Below are 23,467 nucleotides of genomic sequence, written 5' to 3'. Positions count from 1 at the left end.
CCGTGTCTCCAAAGAAGCTGGGGTTATGCTTTAAATTAAACTGAAAATGCTCTCCTATTTAAATATGTTCAGTATTTAAGTGTTGGTTTGTTTGCTTGTTTGGGGGTATTTCTGTAATTGTGCCAACAACAACAACCAAAAGTTCATGGGCGTCAGTAGAAGGCAGGGGAGAGCACGTGAGCTGCCTTGCACCAGCAGAAAGCTCAAAGCACAGCCAGGCACTACGCCCCCTCCCAGCACCACCCAACTGGGAACCCACAGCCTCACCCACCCCCCCAGCTCCTGACACCCACGTCCCTGGGTCTGTGAACCCTCTCCCAAACCCTCTCTCAGTTCCCTTAACTTACATCTGCTCCCCAATCCTCACAGGCGCCCTGACTGTCAGAAGCGACCCCAAACTTCCAAAACTCTCGTGCGGACAGGTCTGCCCCCATGTGCTTTGCACCCCTCCTTCGTACCTCTCCAATGCCAGAATTTATCAACTCTACTTCTTTTTTTTTAATTTTTTTTTTTTCGACATTTATTTATTTTTGGGACAGAGAGAGACAGAGCATGAACGGGGGAGGGGCAGAGAGAGAGGGAGACACAGAATCGGAAGCAGGCTCCAGGCTCTGAGCCATCAGCCCAGAGCCCGACGCGGGGCTCGAACCCACGGACCGCGAGATCGTGACCCGGCTGAAGCCGGACGCTCAACCGACTGCGCCACCCAGGCGCCCCAATCAACTCTACTTCTAAGAATGGATCGCACTAAAGTGACTGGAGAGACGGGATACTTCCCATCAGTCAGTGTTGCACGTCTATATACAGCTTACGACCAGATTATGATGAACCGTGTATTGTCGAATCCCATTACTTCTGCCCAGCTCACTGCTGGACCTGGATGGGAGTGTTCAAGCAAAGCTGGTTTGTAACTTCCCTTCCCTCGCACCCCCCTCCCCCACTTTTCCCTCTCAGCCCCTTCCACAAAAAAAAAAAAAAAAAAAAAAAAGACAGGAAAAAAAGAAAAGACCTAACGCTTGAACTTTGTGATCAGCAAGAAAAAGTTTTTTGCATTTGCCCGCTATGGGTGAACTTCCATGAAGTCACTCCTGCCACCGCGACCCCAAAAGGAATCTGAGCAGAGGCAGCTCTAAATTGTCTAAAGTTATTTCACTCCTGCTCGGCTCAAGGCCTCATACCATCAGAATTATTCCCCTGCTGGATACAGTGTCGCTGCATCCTGCCCCTCTCCTACTTATACAAACACACACACAGACACACACACGCGCACGCACGCGCGCGCACACACACACACACACACACACACACACTATTCTCTAATGCTGTAAAGAAGAGACTACCAGTCCCATAATATAACTGCTGTATTAGAAAGAAGCGGCAGGCAAGAATAAGGGAGCGTGTCAAAAGTGAAATACAGTAGTAGACTTAAACACACACATACACACACACACACAGATCTATGATGGGGGTGTTAATTGAACACAGAGAAAAAAGAAAAGAGAGAACAAAAGGTTGGTAAGGAAGCAAAAAAAAAAAAAAAGAAAAAGAAAAAAAAAAGCCTAATTTTTTTAACCTCCTTCAGTGATTTGATTTAACTTCAGCGCAGATAATTCACAGAGGAAAATCGGCTGGAAATGCCATATATAGCTATTATGTTCTAAAATTAAAAACTATTCACAACAATTACCGCTCTTCATTGCTGTCTATAAATATTCTCCCTAGTAAATGGCACCCAGTATTTTTGGGGTGTTTTCCTAATTTTTCAACCTGCGTGAATTTTGACACTAAAGTAAAAAAAAAAAAATCAAAAGACATTTGATATTATATGCAAGATCTTTTTAAGAAACACAGTGTGTTTGACTTTTTTTTCTCCTGTTCGATCGCATCACCCCCCCCCCCACCCCTACATATACGCCTAGGTAAAAGCCAGCATTTTGCTACTATGTCAGAAGACAAGGAATGTTTCCTTAAACACAAAAGAAAATAAGATATTAAATGGCCCAAAAGTCGATATTAAATCCCTCTGATCCCAGAAGGAGACAGCAGATAAAAGCCACTTGTGAGATACACATTGCTGTGGGTTTCGACACGGGTTTCCTTGCTGTCGTTTTTGAGACTTGCCGCCCGGAGCGTTCTGCAGGCCTTCTTTTTTCTTAGCATTTATTTTTAAAAAGCAAAAGGGTATCAAAATAAAAACTCACCCACACTCTGAAGCAAGAAGACACATGGTGTGTTTTTTTTTTTTTTTTAATATCCTCACAGTAATTTCTGACTTAAATACCCATCAATCAACTGTAATTTAGACGGTGCTGCCTACTTCGGGTGCTGCGCGCATGTTTCCCTCGAGTTGCAAAAGGTGGGGAAGACAATCTTCCCCACTTAGTTCTGAGCTCTCGCACTGAAATCGCGAGCAAAAACAAAAACAAAGTAAAAGCAGTAAATGAAAGCCATTACCGCTGCTCCCCTCGGCGTCCAGTCTGCCTTCTAAAGGCCTAGGTGAGCCGAACGTGGGAACTTCGCGAGCGAATAAACAAGCAAGCCCACCCTGAGCTGAGCCCAGTAACCTCTGCAGTGCTTGGGCCGGAAGCTCAAAAATGCTCATTCGAGGCCAGGGGGCTGGGAAGAAACAATAGGGAAAGTCCCATAACAATGAAGGAATGCATAGGAGCTGACCCTCCAACAGATCTGCCTACCAGCCCTGGATCCAGAGGGGGGAAGAAAAAAAAAAAAAAACTCCTGCAACTTTACACACTTTACCAGACACATCGACCGCATGGGAGATACACTGGCACAGAGACGGGGATTTGGGCAAATCCTGAGCGCCGGGGGAATCATGCTTCAGAGTCAAAGGCTTCTGTTCCACACACCAGTTGTCTATCTCCCCACCTTTAACACAGAACACTCAGCATTCCAGGAGATGTTTCTTCCTTCCCCTCACTCCTTCTAACATACAAGTTGGAGAGAAACAAGGAGGAAAGCTTTTTTTTTTCCCTTTTTTTTTTTTTTTTTAAACTTTCACCCATGGGTGCCCTCTCAATCCAAACCTCTATCACGCGTGTGTGCGTGTGCACACGTATATTTCCCCTTTAACACAGGGGCAGGGATCCTTATCTTCTTAATCTACAGTACTTCATAAACTATTTTTTAAATATATTATTCTAAAGACAACACACCGAAACTGAACTTAGATTTTTAAAAATGTCCAAACACCAATTCATCAATTGACAGGAAATTTTAAAAGCGAAATATACAGTCCAACGATAGATTACACCTTTCAAGCGTTATTTTTGACCAATACCCCTGCTTCCTATCACCATAGTTTAGCCAATGTGAATAAGGAACAAACTCTTTAACCCACACCAGAACCGGATCTCTATTCACACCCATCCACTTTGATCTACTGCCTTGGTAGGTTTTAATTAGAAGGCTAGAATTAAACACTTTGACCACAATATACATTCAAGTGCCCCGATGGGCTTCCTTTCCATAAATATCTGATAAAGTGTCTTCCAAAATTGAGTTGCTTTAGCCTGGATTATCAAATATGCCTTTATGTCTTGATTCTATATTTGATGAATCAAGACGGGCAGGAAAGCGTACTAGGTTAGAAGCAGATTTCAACAAACCAAAAATTCAAAGTAAATAAGCATTGGAGATCAAAAAAGAAAATGAGAAGGAAGAAAAAAGGAGAGGAAAAAAATCTATATACATATACTCAGGTTTCCTACCCTGGCTAATAGGGAAAAAAAAGCTAAAAAGTGTGACAAACTGGAAGGGCTCTTTGATATTTGTATGCACAATTCATAAATCTCTTAAGAGGTGTTTCACAGCTAAAATAATGTAATTATCAGCTTTGCAGTAAGGTTAGGTTTTGGCAAGGCAACCTGAAAGTCTTGAAGGTCTGAACATTACTGCTCAGGTGCTTTGTCTGGAATGTTGTGCACAACACAAATAACATTCAACAAAGGAGCTGCTTACTAATTTCACATAGATTTCAAGACCCAAGTAATTACATATTCGATCAACGGTCACATCTTGAAACTATTTATTCTTTTAAAAGAGAAACACAGAGAGCTTTCAAAAAGAAAGCCACCCTGGGTGCCCTTCCCCCCCCCACCCCTCTTTTTTATGTGTAACTATCAATGTATATCAACCGGGCATGCAATCATATTTATTGTCACTTTCATTCATGTCATGCCCTTGCTTATATGGTTTAGATATGAATTATTGACTGTTACACTCCTTGTTGTAAAAAATAAATAAATAAATAGGATGGCAGGTACTTTGCACTGCTCTGAAGCAAGCAAGTCAGAGGCCAGCAGAAGCTCCCGCTTTATATAACCACCCCTCGTTCCTCATCATTATGCTCTAGTTTCAGATTGCCTTCTCAACTCTCTCTTTTTACAAGGGAGAGATTCAGCCACTTTGGAGAATTAAGGATTAAAATAAACAAACAAGAGGATGTTGCTAAATGTCCTTCCCAGAGCATCTGTTGTTTAAGAACACCTCTGATTGATGACTGCTATTTTTTAATTGTTGCTTTAAAATTTAAATGCCCTCCTGGGATGTGTTATAAGTGTGTTAGTCCATGAGAGGAGGTCTAGAAAGTAGAAAAACAACAGAATGAGTGATCTCATGGCATTATATTCTCCTAAACCCAACGCTTCCCCCTGCTATGAAATCACAGGGCACTCAAATACCGATAACCTGACGTTGTATAGTGCTTTCCACAAAGGTATTTGACAACCACCACTGCTGAGAAACCTCTAGCTTGCTCCTTTGTACCATTACAAGAAAAAAAGGAAAGGAAACTTTAAACAGCTTAGCCCCCATGCCCAACTCCAAAAACACCAGGGTTTTAAATATGGGCCAAAATACATTCCTTCAGGAAACAGACTTTTACTTTCATATTTTTCCCCCAAAGGCACATCATTCTATCAATTTCCCTTCAGAACCTCTATTCTAGCCCCAGTTTCAAAGAGGCTGGTAACAGAGTTAAGGAAAATAAACCAGTAATGCTTGGTAATAACTGTCAAGGAAACTTGGTGCTTTCTTTCCCAGGAAGCAGGGCTACTAGAACTCCCTATTGGAATACGCGATCCATCTTGAGAGTACTTTTATTCTGAAATTTTAATATTTAAATAATGGGTTTGTGATTGCTGGCTAAGTGAGTCAACTGGCCAAAGAAAACGCTTAAATGTTGAAATCTCATTCCTACCTGTTTTTTCTTTGATTTCACACAACACATTAAACAAGGCAGGCTTCATTCTGTGGCAGTTTAAAGCATGTTTTCTGCAAGAAAGAAACAACATAATGGCTTAGGTGGACTTTCAGAATCAAACTGCTGATAATGCACAGGGGGAAAAATCCGAACATTTAGCCAAAATTATATACCACGCATAACTCTGTGGCATGCTACGATTGTTTTATGACTTAATATACAGAGTCCCGCCATAGAAAAGGAAATAATGTTAATTAGCTGAGAGAGAGTAGGGATTTAACTACAGAACAGAACTAACCTAAATTATGCCCATTTAGGCAGAGTTAGTTTTTTTTTTAATAGTTTAATCAAAGTGGAATTCTTAAACCAATAATCCTACATCCAGGGCAATGAATACGGCAAAGCTAAATGCATAGGATAACAGTTTTCTATAATCTATGCAACCACCACAGCCTAGGAGCTGTCTGCCTCTTAGTCTGTGTGTGTGTTTTCAAATTTAATTCATCCATGTGTTCGAATTCATTCCGCAGATGCCCCTGTATTCTCATAAACACAAGATGCTTGAAAGGTCTTCTGAGTAGAACTGTCAATTTATAAAATTTCAGTCCCCAAGTTAAAGAGTATGGAAATGCATTGCCAGGGGGCAAACATACCCATATGGGGAATAAATTCATTTCTCTGTGTTCACATTATGCCTCTTGTGCACACGCCGCTTATTTGCAGGTGTTGAAATTCAATTATTTACAATTAGGACCTTGCACCCATTGGGGAAAAAATAAATACAATTCTGCCTTTCAGATTAGTGATTTACCTGGTTCTGGTGTGCGTGTGTATTCAGAATGCACTTGAGGAACAAAACAATACCTTTCCCTTTATTTTACTATGGAAGCACTTAGCAGAAGGATATTGTTTTGGAAACAAAATACTGATCGTATCAGCTATCAGTTAAAGGAATTCTGTTTACAAACTGAAATTAATGTGTAAAGACAAATGGAAGCCCCTGGCACCCCAGACACATGCAATTCTTTTTTAATTCTTGCGAAAGTTAAAAAAAAAAAATGGACACACGTCCTCATGAAGAGCAGTAACCAGAAGCAGGCTCTCTATACTGTGAGTAGAGTTACATTGTTTGAACAAAAAGAAAGCTCAATGGTGCCTGAGTTCTCATGGGGGGGGGGGGGTGAGAAAAAAAGGTACAAAATACTTTATTGTATCAAAGACCTCTTTGAGGGCCTTTTAAAATAGTTTTCATTAATTGCATTCTTACATATAGGCCCAAATGGAAAAACAAACCAACAGGACTAATAACAACAAAAGCCCCAGACGGCTTTCCAGAAATACTACATTTCCACAGCACATCAATGGGGTTAGAGACAGAGAACAGATTTCCCCATCCCAAAATGTGGGTCTAATCTCTCTCAGCATCTAGGCCACTATCTGGGGACACCCGCCAAGCCACGGCTGTCCTCAGCTGTACAAAAAGGGAGTACTGATCGTACATGAGGAAAGTGGGAAGTCTCGAGCCTTCCCGGCCCCTTGCCACTTCACAAACTTGTTATTAAACCAGTTTATTGGTATGTCTGAGTTTCTTCTTCTGCAACAATGTAATGGAGAAATCTGTTCCAATTCAAAAAGAAATTGCCAGTGGGAAAAATCTTCCACTTTGCTGTAATTATTAGCTTCTCTAAAGATAATACAATTGGAAGAGAGCACCGATTAATTTTCGAAAACTTTCCCCCATTTAAAAAAAAAAATTAAACACAGTTCTGGCTTCGAACATTTCTAAGTTTTCCACACTCAGTACTTCTGAGTTTACATGTTGCATGTGCCTGCAGCTAAAATAAGGGTGTAATTCATAACATCCACGCTTTTAACCGCTTCGGCTCATTTTCTCAACTCAAATTCCTTACTCCCATAAGACGAAAATACATATAATGTCTTTTCCACATAACTGAGTCATTTGGGGTATAGGAATTGTGTACATATTAAAAAAAAAAAACAACTACTTCTGAGATTTCACAAAGCAGGGTAATTAACAGTAAAGACATATGTGGTCATTAGATTTTTTAAATTCTTCTTTTCGAGATCGGCCTTGGGCAAGCTGTTTCTAGGTTGCCATTGACTCTACATTTTGTTTTGGAAGAGAATTTACTGTAAAATCCTGGAGTGTTGAACTGTCTACCTGGCAATGGATTAACTTGAGAAGCTACACAGCTTCTTTATTGTGTTTCCTTAATAAAGACCTTCCTGTCCTACAGTACTGAAAATACATGAAATTCACACATGCCTTCATTCCTATTTCTGTGCATTCTAAGTGGTCCTGAAAAAGCATGGGAAAAAGATCATGCTTGATTTTTGTCCCCCCACCCCCTTTTTTAAAGGACCATACATTCTGTGCCACAGAGCGTTGGTAAAGTGACTCATATTAAGAGACAATAAAGTTAAACTGAATATCTGAGTCTCCTGAAACTAACCAATATGCCTCAAAGCAAAATCATGTTTTCCTTCTTTCCATTAGCTTTTTTCTGAAACAGAATCAAATGAATGCAAAATATTTTTTGGATAGTTGACAAGTACTGACAAAGAATTAATCTGCTTTTTTTAAAATTTTATTTTAAGGGGGCAGAAAGAAGGAAAAGCTCAAAATTAATTTTGGAGGGGCACATCAAGAAAGAAAAGCCAAAGTCTCTGAATTAGGTGAGGAGTCACTAAATTTGCAAATAAAGTGTTATTGGGGCATTTTATTTTGTAATGTTACGGAGTCCCTCAACAAGAAGGCATGGAATGCTGTCCAAAACTTGTCAATTCTGCTCTCTCTGATACTTTTTTAAAGCAGTAAAAAGTGCCGAGGGCCGCTTTTGGATCCGTTGGCAGTATTTTCGGCGTGCCTGAGTGTTTGTGTGGACATATATGAATATCTCTATATTCACACACACACGCAAACACACACACACACATACACACACACACACACACACACACACATACATACACACACACAGAGCCACATCTCGGCATGGGCGATTACACTTTCGATAACAACGCTCCTTCCAATTTTACTCCTCCGCCATGTAGTTGCTCGTCAAAATGGGAAAAGAAATAACATTTAAAAAGAAAGCGCTGTGCTGATTCGGTTCCCATTGTTTCCCCCTGCGAGAGGGAGAAAAACAAAAAACCCCAAGAAAGGAAAAGAAAACCTCCATCTCACCTGGCCTGCGCCTCATCCAAACTCTGGTCTGTGATGGTCATAATTTGCTGTAAAATGTCTCCAATGTCCTGCTTCCTCCCGCCCTCCCCCTCGGTCCCTCCGGCCCCATCCTGCAAGTGCTGGGACAGGCCGGGGTGTCCGGCCATCCCGACCCCAGCATGGGAATGCATCAGCCTGGGCTGCTCGTCCATCTCCAAAGGCAACAGCAGCCCCCGGCTCTTCCTCTTCTGCTCCTCGGCTCGGCTCCTGGGCAGCACCAAGGCTTTTTATCCTTCAAGCTGGCTTCAGATCCTTTTCAGGATAAACAGGGAAGGGGGGAAAAAAGAAGACCAGAAGAAAAAAAAAAAAATCCCTTTGCCTCTTTTAGAGGCTGGTGGGAGGATGGGGAGTGGGGAGGGGGAGGGGGGCGTGAAGGGGTTGCGGGGTGAGGGTGGGGATAAGGGCTGGTGGGGAAGGGTGTTGACTCCAAAAAAGCAAGAAAAATAAACCACCTTCCCACTTGACGAAAAGAAATCAGAGCTGGCTTTTGGTTTTTCAGTCCGGTCTCCTTTGCAAGGCAGAAATGGGCTCCCGGCGCTTAAATCTGTGGCTTAATCCTTTTGCAAATATGCATTGATCGGGAGAAAGGAGAGGAAGGCAGGGGGATTGCAATGCAAACTTTCCCCCCCACCCCCCGCTGCCCCCCACCCCCACTCCGGGCCAGAGTGATCTCAAAGGGGGTGGGCTGTTGCAAAAGCCAGATCTCCCCCGGCCGCGGCGGCAGGCAGAGCACAGGCTCTCTCCTCCTCCGTGTCTCTGCAAACTCCGGCAGCCCCGTCAGCCTCCTGCTTTTGTTTAGCTCAGGCTCAGGACTCCAGAAACACATACAGAAAAACCACAGCCTGCGAGGAGGAGGAGGAGGAGAAGGAGGAGGAGGACGACGAGAAGGAGGAGAGGGGAGGGGGCGGGGAAGCCGGGAGGCGGGGGAGAGAAGGAGGGAGGAGGGCGCGCAGGCCCCGCCCCCCCGCCCTGATTGGCCGTCGGCGGGAAGACGGGCCCTCCTCCCCCTGCTCGCCTCCCCGCACCTCCCCTCGGCCTCCTTCGGCTCCTCCTCGCCCGGCGCCCTGTCAATCAGAGTTCAGAGGTGGGCCGGGAAGGAGGCCGGGCTAGTGCCAAGTCTCCGGTCCTTAAAGGTGCCGTGGTACCCGAGCCCCAGCCCGGTTACTGCCCAGTCCTGTCGCCAGCCTCGCTTTAGCTGCTGTCCTTGAGGAAAACGTGGCCCCGCTTCAATGCAAACGTGTAATGTTGACAGGAGAGAGCACAGACGGTGTGAGTCTACCCCCCACCCCTGTTTTCTTCTGCTGTACCGTTGCAATTGAAAACCGGATCCTTGTAAAGCCTTAGACCTCAGGGAAACGGTGGCGAGCAAAAGTTTGTCAGCCCGAAGTAGTTATGAAACACAGCTGAGCTGCTAACGTAACTAACAGTGACCTCTAATAAGCGGCGAATGTAATCATAGATTTTCTTAAAGATCACAGTAGAGTTCAAAGGAATGCTGAGCTGTGTGGCATTTGTGTTGCGTGAAAACTGCATTGTGAGCTGTGAAACAAAATAATGTTGAAGGGAAAAAAAAAAGATTAATAAATAAGTCCACCAAATGAATCCAATTCAACATATCTCTCCCTTCCCCCTGGGGGAAATTAGTTATTTGGCTTAAATACTTAATAAAGAAATGCATTATCACAGTCTGCTTCTAGTTTTTAATATAGTCTAATAAGCATTATTAACTGGAATAAGAAACGAGCTGACATTTATTGAATGCCTACTATGCACCAAGTAATTTGCATGACTTATTTAATCCCCAAGACATCTCTGAGTTATGGATTATGATTTTCACTTTGCAAAAAGGGAGCTCAGAAAGATTAAATAACTTGTCCAAGGGTCCCATAGTTATTAAGTGTCAAAGACGGAATTCAAACCAAAGTGTGGGTCTCTCCAAAAACCTGGTGTTTCAGCTCTGCGACGTGCCTGGATCTAACAGAAAAGTATGAATCGTGTAAAAATTAGCCACGTGTTCATTGCCCGTGTTGTTTGCAAAGAGCCTGAGAGTGCTTAAAAAGATAATACATATTTGAACAAGATGACTCAAATTGAAAATGGGTAGGAAAGAATGAAAAAAGTTTTAATAGAATCGCCCCCGGGGGTGGGGCGCTAGTAAGAAACTCACAGCTGAAGTCCAGGACTATAGCTCGAGGTAGATCACAGATTTGCCTCCCATCTTTTCACCAGGCCAGGTGAGAGGAGAAATCTGACTGGCTACGCAATCACCATGGCCAAAAGAGAAAAGGGCAGATAAATGACTTAGGAAAAGCCCAGAATGTATTGGAATATAAACTGTTCTCTGTAGCCCGCCCTCTTCCCGGATGGTAACCCAGCCAACGGAAATGGGTTGAACCATTGCAAACCTCAGTGTACCCAATCTTCAAGATGGGAGGAAGCTCTGTCGGTGGTTTGGGATCCTCAAATAAAATGTGATTCTTTATGTCACTCCAACCTCCTTCCCAATCATTATCAAAAACAAGTTTGGCAACATAAGGAGCCCTTATGAAAGGATTTCAAAACAGTTTTTAACAAGCTACTTGGCACTTATTGGCATGAGGGCATGCACTAGGGAGTATTAATTGTAATTATGATGCAATTACTTAATAACAACTGTTTTATTCACATACTTGTAAACTAGTTTTTTAAATCACCACTAATAAAAAGTTGAGCACAAAACGATATCCTCAAATTGTATGTCAATCACAGTGGGTAGCCCTCACAATAATGAAATTATCTCACCTTCGGTAATAGAAAGAAGTCAACCCAGAGCCTATATAAAATCAGTATGGGAACAAGTAATTTTAACGGAAAATCTAATAAAAGTTCTCCAGGCAACATATTGGAAAAGGAACCATCAATACCAGAAGGTCATTGTCATCTAGGAACATTCTTTTTGGGGGTGATGAAAATGTCCTAAAATTATATATAGTGTGATGGTTGCTCAATTCTGTGAATATACTAAAAACCAGAATCTTTTTGTAGAGAAAATTGTACATTTTGTAAGTGTGAATTTTATGGTAATGTGAATTATATCTCAATAAAGCTGTTTTCTTTTAATAAGAAAATAGGGAAATAAGAAATGCCCACACCAATAGTATTAATGACAGTTAATATTTAGCGAGTGCTTAGGGCGCCTGGCTGGCTCAGTCGGAGGAGCATGGGACTCTTGATCTCGGAATCGTGGGTTCAAGCCCCATGTTGGGTATAGGGATTACTTAAAAATAAAATCTTAAAAAAAATTACCCAGGGGAGCCTCTGTGGGTCAGTCGGTTGAGCATCCGACTTCGGCTCAGGTCAGGTCATGATCTCACAGTTCATGAGCTCGAGCCCCACATCGGGCTGGCTGCTATCTCGGCGTGGAGCCTGCTTCAAGATCCTCTGTTCCCCTCTGTCTGCCCCTCCTCTGCTTGCTCTCTCTCTCTCAAAAATAATAAATAAATATTTTTAAAAAATGTATTGAGGGAGAGAACAAAAAATAGTAATCGAGTGCTTTAGGATGATTAGGTATTACAGCTGATCCTTGAACAACACGAGTTTGAACTGAACAGGTGGCTTTTCTTAATAAACACAGTAAAGTACTGTAAATGTATTTTCGCTTCCTTATGATTTTCTTAATACCATTTTCTTTTCTCTAGCTTCCTTTATTGTAAGAATATGTATGTGACACATATGAGAATACATACATCATACAAAATACGTGTTAATCAACTCATGTTATCCGTAAGGCTTCTGGTCGACGGTAAACTATTATTGGGGCTCCTGGCTGGCTTAGTCGGTGGAACGTATGACTCTTGATCTTGGGGTTGTGGGTTCGAGCCCCACGTTGGGTGTGGAGATTACTTAAAAAAATCTTTGAAAAAAAACAGTAGGCTATTAGTAGTTAAGTTTTGGGGGAGTCAAAAGTTATAAATAGATTTTCAACTGCACAGGGCATTGGTACCCCTAACACCCATGTTGTTCAAGAGCCAACTGTGTATTCATGGGCTGCCTGGATAGCTCAGTGGGTTGAGCGTCTGACTCTGGCTCAGGTCATGATCTCACGGTTTGTGGGTTCAAGCCCCGCGTAAGGCTCTGTGCTGACGGCTCAGAGCCTGGAGCCTGCATCTAATTCTGTCTCCCTCTCTCTCTGTCACTCATGCCCTGTCTCTCTCTCAAAAATAAATAAACATTAAAAAATTTTTTTAATTAAAAAAGAGTCAACTGTATATTCAACATGCAGTGTTCATTTAATCACTACAGCTGTCTCATGTCAATACTTATGCTTTTCATTATTACTCTGTAAGGTTGCCAAAATATATTTCAATATATATAAACTATAGCTGAGATAGCATGTCCTCGAAGCCCTGTGAGAGATGATAAACAGGGAAGCCCAATTACAGTGATTACAAGTAAGCTTTGGGGGCCTGGGGGGCTCCGTCGGTTGAGCATCCGACTTCGGCTAAGGTCGTGATCTCACGGTTTGTGAGTTCGAGCCCCGCGTCGGGCTCTGTGCTGACGGCTCGGAGCCTGGAGCCTGCTTCAGATTCTGTGTCTCCTTCTCTCTCTGCTCCTCCCCCGCTCATGCTCTGTCTCTCTCTCTCTCCTTCAAAAATAAATAAAAACATTAAAAGTAAGCTTTGAGTGATTAGTAAAAGCATAGATATTGAGGTCAGACAGCTGTGGTGATTAAAATAATAAAGCACCTTGAACATACAGTTGACCTTGAACACTTGGCTGGATGAGGGGCGCCTGCTCCCCGTGCACTCGAAACAACTCACGTTACTATTGACTCCCTCCAGACTTGACTACGCACAGCCTACTGTCGTCCAACACCATATGTGGGGAGAAGAGAACATGAAATAAGGAAGAGGGATTGGGAGAGTGGCAGTAGAAAGGGAAAGGAGAGGCGATTATGAGGAACACGTTCAAGGTAGAGCCAATAGAACTTGGTAACTGATTTTGTGTGGGTTGAGGGAAGGATAAAAAAAAATGTGTTCCAGCTGATGTGAGCAGAGTGAAGTGGCATTAACAGAATAATAATTATAACCGTAGATACAATTTGTTGAGTGCTGATTGTGCTTCGGGCCCTGTGTGTCCATTACCACTTACTTTTAGTGACGTGACACTTAATTTTAACAACTTTGGGAGATTACCATCTCCATTCTGCAGATGAAGAAACCAAGGTTCCTGGGAGTTGAATTACATCACCAAGTATGGATTTGAGAGCTGTCTTATTTTAAACCCATCATGGAGAATAAAGGAAGTTAAGAGGAGACGCGGCCACAGGTGACATAGAATAACCATTGGAATCGCCTGTTTGCACTAAGGAACTTCTAGTAGGTTCCGAGGAGAAATTGACATCCCTTGGGCATCGGGACAAGGGATGGAGAATGCTTTGTGTACCTTCCATATCTCAGTGGGCCTCTAGTTGTAGTAGATGTTTAACAAATATGTGTGGAAAGAATGAATGATGCCTGGCAATCATGCTGTGTTTCTTCAGACCAGTAACTGAAGTCCACCGAATCATGTTTCAAAGACATGAGCCATTATCACATTTTGCCAGTTACCCCTGTAGTTCTCAGCCTGGTATCGTTCTAACGTTTACAAAGTCATCTCACCATGTTTACCTCTGTGTCAAGGTTTAGTTTACCCTGAGGATTCTCTCTCCAACTTCGTTAGAAACCCACTGGTACGTATTCTCGTCTTCATTAAGGGACAAAGCAGGGTGCAAGGAGCCCAGTGCGTTCCCCGGAAAATAAAATGGAGATGGGCGCCCGGCATGGTCCCAGAAATAAATCCACGACCACGCAGTCTTCTGCCATCTAAGCAGACACTCATCTGTGTATCTCTATGATTATAGTTGAATTGGCCTCTAGGCTTCTGTAACTTTTCAGCTTATGTGGGAACAGAAGTTGTCCTCTGCCCAAGAGGGTCGCAACCAGAGATCACAACCCCAGGTAGCACCTCAGGCAGTCGATGGCCCCGATTCCTCTGACCAAGGATTCTTTCTTTTCCAGCTCTACTCTTACCCCCTCATTCCTTGCTTTCCTTCAACTTTTCCAGCCCCTTCTCCTACTCCATTCCTCTTGCTCTGCCTCTCCTTCTGTCCACCCTCTTCCGTCCTACTCCCAGAGATCCTTCCCTCCCCACTCGTCCTGTTTCCTTGCCTCACTGGGCAGGCCCTGAGGCAGTGCTGGGACCACCACCACGGAGCCCTGATGTCATAGGTCAGAACACGGAGAGCCCAGAGCAGGGGTTCTTAACCGATGATGCATAAATGAGCTCCAGGAGTCCCGCGAACCCTTGGACATTATGTACAAAAGTTGGCCGTAGGCACTACCTGCCGTTATTTTTCGAGCAGGGTCCATGACATTTATCAGAGTCTCAAGGGATTTCAAAACCCAAAAAAGGTAACATCAAGTAGGCTTGGATTGTCAAGTAAAGTAAATGGTACTCTAAAGTAAGCATCTTTTTTTTTTTTTCACTTTACTTTAAAGTAAACCATACCACTTGGTCTGGAGAAACCAGGTGGCTCTTAGCAGATGAGATTTTCTAGGAATATCCGCCTATATTTCCTGAATGGAGCGAGCTACCAGATTGTCAACAGCGCATTAGGACGGACTATTGAATGATGGTCAATCTAATTTCAATATCAGGGCTAAAGAGCTGCAGATACCGACCCTTGAAAGCAAAGCAAAAGGGAGGGGTGGGAATCTGTCACGGAACATTGACATTGTTGCCTTGTTCAAGGCACTGGGAGTATAGTGGTAGTAAGACAAACCGGATTCCCTGAATTCATTGAATTCTAGTGTAAGAAGCAAATAAATATAGGAGCTCAGAGACTCGTAAATGCTATGAATGAAAGAAAGCAGGGTAACGGAACATGGTACTGGGGAGGCAACATCAAACAGGGTGGTCAGAGAAGAGCTTTCTCAGAAGCCGACATTGGGGTTAATCTTGAGTGGTGACAAGCCAGAGATGGGTAGGTCCTGGGAAAGAGTAATTGGGCGGGTGGGGTAGGAAGCGGGAAACAACAAATGCAAAGGGCTTGAGCTTGGATGTGAACTTGAAGGAAAGAAAACCAGAGAGGCGGGAGCATAGTAAGCAAGAGAAGAAAAGGATACATTGATGACATCAGAGTGGGGAAGAGAGACCAGGTAATGTACAGAATTTCAGGCCAAGGTAAGGACTTGGGATTTTATACAAACCCACATTTGAAATCCACCGGAGCATACTAAGCAGGGGAGCGAAGATAAACATTTATTTAACAAAGATTTGTTTGACAACCTACTGTATACGAGTCATTTCCTAGTCATGAGGGTCTATGCCAGGCCCGGCCTCTGCTCTCATGGAACTTACATTCGAGTGAAACAAATTAAATGAACCCAGCGACAGGCAAACACCAGGGAATGATAAATTTTATAAAGAAGATGAAGTCAAAAAGTGCGGCAGAAAGTGACCTGCAGGCTACTATAGACTGAGTGCAGGAGAAATGGCCAACACAGTGGCCCCAACTGAGAAACAAATGCGCTAGAATGTTTGAGGTAAGAACCAAAGACAGAGGGGCAAGATGGGGAGAGTGGTTCAAAACTGAGGTCAAAGAAGAAATGAAAATGTAGGTAACGTTTAGATTAAGAAAATGAAAAGGCATTGGAAGGTTTTAAACACGATGTCTTCATCTGTTTGAGCTGCTATAGCAAAACACCATAAATGGGGCGGCTTCTAAGAAATAGAAATTTCTCTCTCCCAGTCCTGGAGCTGAAAGTTCAAGATCAAGGCACCGGCGGTGTCCATGTCTGGTAAGCGCTTGCTTCCTGGTTTATGGGCGGCTGTCCTCTCATTGTACCTTCCCATGGCGGAAGGGGTGAGGGGGCTCCGCGGGGTCTCTTGTGAGAGCACACATCTCATTCGTGACAGTTTCACACTCATCACCTAAGCATCTCCCAAGGCCCCACGTTCAAATACTATCACGTTGAGCATTAGGTTTCAATGTCTGAACTGCGGAGGGACACAAACATTCAGTATTAACACTGGAGAACAACGTCCACTGACTTTTACTCTAAAGGTATAATGGGCTTCAGTGCAGAGAATGGATTGCTAGGGTGGAGATGGGGTTGAGAGGAAGCTGTTTAAGAAAGCACAGCGGTAACTTAGGCCCCAAATGACGGTACCTTGGACAAGTACCGTCGTACTGAACAAGGTCAAAAGGATTAGATTTGGGATCTTTCTTTTGTAGGTAAAGCCGACGGGACTCCCTAGAGGCTATGACGTAGAAGGAAGAGGAGGACAAGGAATTAAACTTCTGGATTTTGGTTTGACCAGTTAAATAAATGGTACACCACTTACTGTGGTGGAGAAGGTATCCTCTATGAGGTAAATAGTTGCATTCCCACTTTACAGATGAGGAAACTAAGCTTCAACAAATATGATTCCAAAATCTATGCTTTATCCACCACAGTGTCTTTGCCAGGAGTGTGGATTATCCAGGTTTGATTAATGGGCATAGGAAAAAGGATATATATGGCAAAACAGGCAAGTATCTTGACAGTGTGCGTAAAGTGCATGTGTGCATGCCTCTGTCTGTGTGTGTATGTGTGCGTGTGTTCTTGTAATCTTGCTGAGAGAAGTGTAGATCAGCTCTCTTATTTTTTATCCCTTCCTTTATCTTCTCCATCTCTGAAAGTGGAAAGATAGTGGAGAAATCAGAAGACTCCGGACTTGAGACCAGCCTGTGCTGCGGGTACCAGGATGAACTCTGACAAACTGAGGTCAGTATAACAAAAAATCATGACCTAGCAACTCGAATAATCGTCACGCGTGGTCAGAGTGCAGAAAAGAGTTTCAGCTGCACAGATTGTGGAGACAGCCTTCCACCCCCAGAGTCCCAGGCACAAATACAAGACAGGGTAGAGCCCAGGGCTTAGAGGTCAAACAGACGCCTGCCCTGGAGCTCACCAGCTCTGTAACCTCAGCCAAGTAAGTCCACTTATCAAAAGCCTTATTTTCACAGCTTGTAAGGTTGAGGTCAGGTTAGAATTCGATGATGATGAATGTTAATTCATACTATTCCTCTTGGGTGGTTTCTTCTAGACTCGTGTCATTTTCCTTCTGTCCATCCCTGCCTTGGGGACCACTAATGACATCATGCTTTCCTCCATAATTCCTGAATCTCACAACCCTTCCAGAGAGTGACCTGCTTAAATATTTTCTCTTCTCCGTCCTCCAAATCAAACTTTCTTTTGCTTGAGACTATTCCCATTCACTTTTGACTAAAGCACTTTACTTTATAGTATCAATCAAATATAAGTGAAATCGCTTGACATAATTGTATAGCCCCCAAAAGGAAACTTTATTTTAGGGGATCTTCATTGTTAGTGTATCGATTAGCTATTGTTGTGTACCAAGCCATCCCCAAATTAGTGGCTTCGAACCACAACCATTTCTTTTCTTTTCTTTTCTTTTCTTTTCTTTTCTTTTCTTTTCTTTTTTTCCATTGCCATCTCTTCTTGTTCACAAATTTACAGATCAGCTGAGTCATACTTGGCTGAATTTAGTTGGACTTATTAAGACAGCTAGGAGGTTGGCTGGGTCCCAACCAGTCTAAGATGGCCCCGCTATAATATCTGACAGTTGCCTAGCTATGGTCTGGGGTGACAACAGCAGTCAAGGCTTGCATTTCTTGTCATCCATCAATCTAGCTCAGACTCTCTCATGTGGTAGAGATAGAGTTCCAAGAGGAGAGGTGAAAGTGCCCAGTGTCTTTTGAGGCCTAAGCTTGGAACCAGCTTGGAGTAGCTGCAAAATCACATCACAAAGGGAGAGGTGAAAGATCGGGAATATTTTTGGAACAAAGCATTAGAGTGGAGCCTTGACCTGGGCCATCTTGATTGTCCTTACTAACCCTAAGTATCCTTTGCTCCTTCTCTTGTCAGTCAGTAGGTACAATTTAGCCTACTTCTGGTTGCCTCAGTAATACTAACCCGGGGCTATTCTCCTTCTTGAATCTAGCCTTTGTGGATCAACGTTGTCTAAACCTAAGAACCCTAAGTGTTTCATTTCCCCAATGAAAGGGAGTTTGAAGAACAAGGGGAGGTAATAGAAAGGCACTTGCTGTTGGAAAGAAGCAGGTTAGACTCTTTTTTTATAGACTTTATTTTTGGGGCGCCTGGGTGGCTCAGTCGGTTAAGCGTCCCACGTCGGCTCAGGTCATGATCTCGCGTTCTGTGGGTTCGAGCCCCGCGTCGGGCTCTGGGCTGTCAGCCCAGAGCCTGGAGCCTGTTTCAGATTCTGTGTCTCCCTCTCTCTCTGACCCTACCCCGTTCATGCTCTGTCTCTCTCTGTCTCAAAAATAAATAAACATGTAAAAAAAATAAAATAAAAAAAAATAAATAAAGACTTTATTTTTAAGTAATCTCTACACCCAATGTGGGGCCCAAACTCACAACCCTGAGATCAAGAGTCACACGCTATACCGGCTGAGCCAAATGGGCACCCCCGACCGGTTAGACCCTTATTCTTAGGTGACCCTCCTTTAGCATAGCCCAGCCTTCTTTTCCTCCATCTACATATGTTTGTACATCAAAAAGATCATTAGAAAACTGAGACCTCTAAAAAATATATGTATTTTTCTTGTTATATTTATTTAGAAAAAAAAAATTTTTTTTTCAACGTTTATTTATTTTTGGAACAGAGAGAGACAGAGCATGAACGGGGGAGGGGCAGAGAGAGAGGGAGACACAGAATCGGAAACAGGCTCCAGGCTCTGAGCCATCAGCCCAGAGCCCGACGTGGGGCTCGAACTCACGGACCACGAGATCATGACCTGGCTGAAGTCGGACGCTTAACCGACTGCGCCACCCAGGCGCCCCTAGAAAAAAATTTTTTACGTTATTTATTTTTGATAGAGAGAGACAGAACACAAGTGGGGGAGGGGCAGAGAGAGAAGGAGACACAGAGTCGGAAGCAGGCTCCAGGCTCCGAGCTGTCATCACAGAGCCCCACGCGGGGCTCGAACCCACAAACTGCGAGATCATGACCTGAGCCGAAGTCGGACACTTAAGTGAGCCACCGACTGAGCCACCCAGGCGCCCCTCTTGTTATATTTAAAAGGAAAACGTGGCTGGCAGGCTTAGCTAGTTGTAAGCACCCAACATACATTCTTCCTTACTCACAAATCACAATTATTTTGACAGCAATGTACCCAGTTAGATAACTTAATCTCCCAGGCTTCCTTGCATTTAGGCGTGGTTATGTGTCATAATTTTGGGTAATGCAATATAAGAAAACATGTCTTGGGTTGAACTTCTGGGAAAGCTTTTTTTTTTTTTTTTTTTTTTTTTTTAGGGCTAAACATGGACAGATTTAGCATACTCATGCCTTTTGCCTTTCCCTTTCTCATTTATTGCCTGGGACGTAGATGTAATATCTAAAGTATCTAAAGGTAAAAGAGTAGTCTTTAGACAACGAGGATGAAAGGTGTTGCTGTGGATGGTTGAAGAGGACAGCAGAAATGGCCTGGATCTTTAATGATCGCCTCGAAAACCATCCTTGTCCTTGACTGCTTACCTCTGGATTTCTTCTTAGAGGAGGTAAAATAGTTTGCTGAAGTCATTGTAATTGGCTTACGAACACATGTACCAAACGCTGTCTTAACCGATATAGCAACTAAACTTGGTCACAAAAGTATACACTGATCTTAACGCTGTAAGTGACTTCGAGAAGAAATAAAGAAGCTATTTTGTCCCCCCAGAAAAGAGATCGTGAAGGGTCTGTTGCTTCTCCTTGGTTGCTTCTCCTGGTCGGCACTGGGTGTGAACAAGAGGTGGGAATCATATAAAAGTAAGGAAAATCTTAGCTGTGTGGATGGGGAGGCGAGGTCAAGAGAAAGGAAGTAAGCCATTCTGTAGATATCCAACATGCCAAAACTTTCCTCCAAATGTCAAAGCAACAAGCCACCAGGCAGCTGGACTGAACTCATCCTTCTCTTGCACTTCCTCGTAATCTGTTTCTCATCTAAGGTAAGGGTATCACCACCCACCCATTCTCCTTGGTCAAAGAGCGCTATCTTCTTCAGCCCCGTGGGGACTTGATCACCAAATCCTCTAGAGTGTGCCGCTTCAACTCAGACCCTTCTGTGTATATGAATGAAGGAGACAGATGTACAAAGATATTTAACTGCTGCTCAAGACATCTTTGTCTTCATGGACAACGGCATTAATTTCCCAGTCACTGGTTTGTCCCCATTCTTGTCTTCAGTCTCAAGTTCTGGCACAGTTGTATTCCTAGAAGCCAAAATGTATCTGTTTCTCCTTTGCTTTAAAATATCGAGGAGCTTTGGGACACCCGGGTGGCTCAGTTGGTTAAGTGGCCGACTTCGGCTCAGGTTGCGATCTCACAGTTTGTGAGTTCGAGCCCCGCATCGGGCTCTGTGCTGACAGCTCGGAGCCTGGAACCTGCTTTGGATACTATGTCTCCTTCTCTCTCTGCCCCTCTCCTGCTCATGCTCTGTCTCTCTCTCTCAAAAGTAAATAAACATTTTATTAAGTTTTTTAAAAAAAGTTAAAAAAATAAAATATTGAGGAGCTTTGAAAAAAAGTATTTAGGACCTTTGTGTTTGGATGGTGTTCAAATTCCTCTGCGTGGCATATTAGGACTTTCAAAATCTACCCGCATGTTACATCTCTAGCCGTATTTCCTATTATTGTCTCTGCACTGAATTCCAGGTGAACCGTGAACTTTCATAATTCTATAAAGCAGTAGGTGCTCTATCAGAAGTATCTTTCTGTCTCCTTTCATCAGCTAAACCCAGCTCAAATTCCTTTCTGTCTTTCCCAGGAAAATTAATTATTAATTATTTTGGACCTCCTACATCCTGTTCACATAACTCTTGGTTTTGGGGTCTGTGAGTATGTGAGGGGAGCCGGTGCCCGAATGGCTAGCACATGGAAACATCTCAGTGTATCGGAGAAAAGGGAAAAGACGGAGAGTGTTTCCATTAGAGACTTTTTTTCTTTTCTTTTTGCTTACTTCTTCTAGTGAACGTGAAGTTGAATCTATGTCTTCATATACAAAGGGAAGTATTTTCAGAAAATTATTTTTGAGGAAAGCGGTAACTCATGTTTCAGAAAGTCAGACTGCAGAGACACCCAAGATCCCTTCTAGCGGAATTCTATGCCAAGATATATGTATATATATTTTTAATGCTCTATCAGAATATTTTAAAATGAAAAGTTTGTAGAATTCGGTTATGTAACTAAATGTCTGAAACCTTCCCTTTGCTTTGTATTTATATGTTGATAAAAGCCAATGGAAATCGATGAACTTTATATTTCTGAATTAGCTCTTTGGATTTCAACAAATTTCAAGACAACATAAAGTAGTTCAGTGGACTAAGTAATGATGATAAAATGATAGACAATTTTGTGTTTCTCTTGGTTGAATCACATTTTGTAAAGTCAATACCAAATATATAAGTTAATAGCAACTATCTTTCTTAAATCGGTATTAACTACCTACATTAGTTAGGAGTAAAGGATTGTTTTATATGACACTTCCCTGAATTATGAGGTTACTGAAAGCAAGACATTACTTATCAAATAGGGCAGAGAATGGAGAGGGAAAATACTAATTCTGCCTCGATCTAGTCACTCTCTGTGGACAAATCGAGAGTGAAGTTGAAATGAGAGTCAAATACACACACACACACACACACACACACACACACGCTGCCTCCCAGGCTAAGGTGATACCTCCATCATCCTGTGCAAACAAGTAGAAGCTCGTGCTGTATGATGGAGGCTTATTTATGAACAGAAGAACTGAAATTGATCTCTCCCTTTCAGTATGAAACAAGACCCATCAAGCTGAATTCTCCAAGGTTACAAAAAGCAAACACTTCTGGATTTCCACTTCTGGCTACAGCAGACTAGTCGGTATTGGACAAGTGCTCCTGACAATAACAACTAAAAAGGGTTAAAATTTAAAAAGCTGTTTAAAGGCATTTGAGGATTAGTGAGTGAAGACCGAAGGTCCTATGACCCAGGAGACAAGAAATTTACAGAGGAAAGCCTTGCTTTTAGCTCTTTTTCCTTTGGAGTCATCAGCTAATTTTTAAGTGGCTGCCAGGAGGCTGAGAAACTGAATAAATAGTCTCATCATGCTAGGGAGATAAATAAAGTGATAGCTCAGGGCCCCTAAGAAGGAGACTTTCCTATAGATACCTCAGTACTGCATTAGAACTAGAGATGAAGAAAAAAAAAAAAAGCTTTTTTATAGAAAAGCTCTCACAAAACTTCAAATCCAGATTCTATTTAGTACAATTATAGGCTGGATTCAATTGCTCTACCCTACCCATCTGCCTCTCAAAAATCAAAGTACATCCTCTCTAGACGTATTGAACATTAATTGGAATTGCAAATTATCTGTACAATTTTCTACATGCAGCATTCACCATTATTGAAAAATTAATAGGCATTCGAGTAAACAAAGCCAAATGCACAAAAGCTCAGAAAAACAATGGACACAATCAAATGCACACAGGAAGTCCCTATGCATATATTAAAATTTATGCACGTGGCTTTTAAAATACCTGTGACTTAGAGAAGGAGGTAAACCGTGAGACTCTTAGCTACAGAGAACAAACTGAGGGTTGCTAGTGGGGTGTTGGGTGGAGGATGGGCTAAATGGGTGATGGGCATTAAGGAGGGCACTTGTTGGGATGAGCACTGGGTGTTATATGAACGTGATGAATCACTAAATTCTATTCCTGAAATCATTATTACATTATATGGTAACTAACTTGGGTTTAATTTTTTTAAAAAAATCTGTGATTTATATATTCAAGAAAAATAGGGAGGAAATGTGTGGAATTTTAGTGGACGCTCGTAATTTATGAACACATAAATCCTAGGATTGAACAATCAAATAACGAAAATGAGGAATGTAATAGACACACTTATCAGCCAAGTAGACATAGCTGA

At 42.6% G+C, this 23,467-nt stretch overlaps 1 protein-coding gene and 1 long non-coding RNA gene across 9 annotated transcripts in view; one reads left to right on the top strand and one right to left on the bottom strand.

Annotated features, from left to right (window-relative positions):
• Nucleotides 1-9,361, bottom strand: part of PBX1 (PBX homeobox 1) — a 297,252-nt gene extending 287,891 nt beyond the window's left edge. For 3 of the 4 annotated variants that reach the window (XM_045455403.1, XM_045455405.1, XM_045455407.1), the window contains exons 1-2: nucleotides 8,430-9,361; nucleotides 5,219-5,292 (exon numbers count right to left, since the gene is read on the bottom strand). In XM_045455403.1, the coding sequence (XP_045311359.1) occupies nucleotides 5,219-5,292; nucleotides 8,430-8,620 (265 nt within the window). In that variant the 5' untranslated portion in view covers nucleotides 8,621-9,361. The remainder of the gene's footprint in view (nucleotides 1-5,218; nucleotides 5,293-8,429) is intronic. The other variant, XM_045455404.1, reaches the window with a different exon arrangement.
• Nucleotides 9,362-9,506: 145 nt separating this feature from the next.
• LOC123586335 overlaps nucleotides 9,507-23,467 on the top strand; it is a 33,002-nt gene continuing 19,041 nt past the window's right edge. For 2 of the 5 annotated variants that reach the window (XR_006706745.1, XR_006706744.1), the window contains exon 1: nucleotides 15,482-17,257. This is a non-coding gene — a long non-coding RNA (uncharacterized LOC123586335). Of the gene's footprint in view, nucleotides 9,738-13,031; nucleotides 13,826-15,481; nucleotides 17,258-21,524; nucleotides 21,973-23,467 lie in introns of those variants that run through there. The other 3 variants (XR_006706746.1, XR_006706747.1, XR_006706748.1) reach the window with 3 other exon arrangements.

This window comes from Leopardus geoffroyi, chromosome C3 (genome assembly GCF_018350155.1).
Source record: "Leopardus geoffroyi isolate Oge1 chromosome C3, O.geoffroyi_Oge1_pat1.0, whole genome shotgun sequence".
In the NCBI taxonomy this organism is placed as follows: domain Eukaryota; kingdom Metazoa; phylum Chordata; class Mammalia; order Carnivora; family Felidae; genus Leopardus; species Leopardus geoffroyi.
This window is presented reverse-complemented; position numbering and strand designations above follow the sequence as displayed.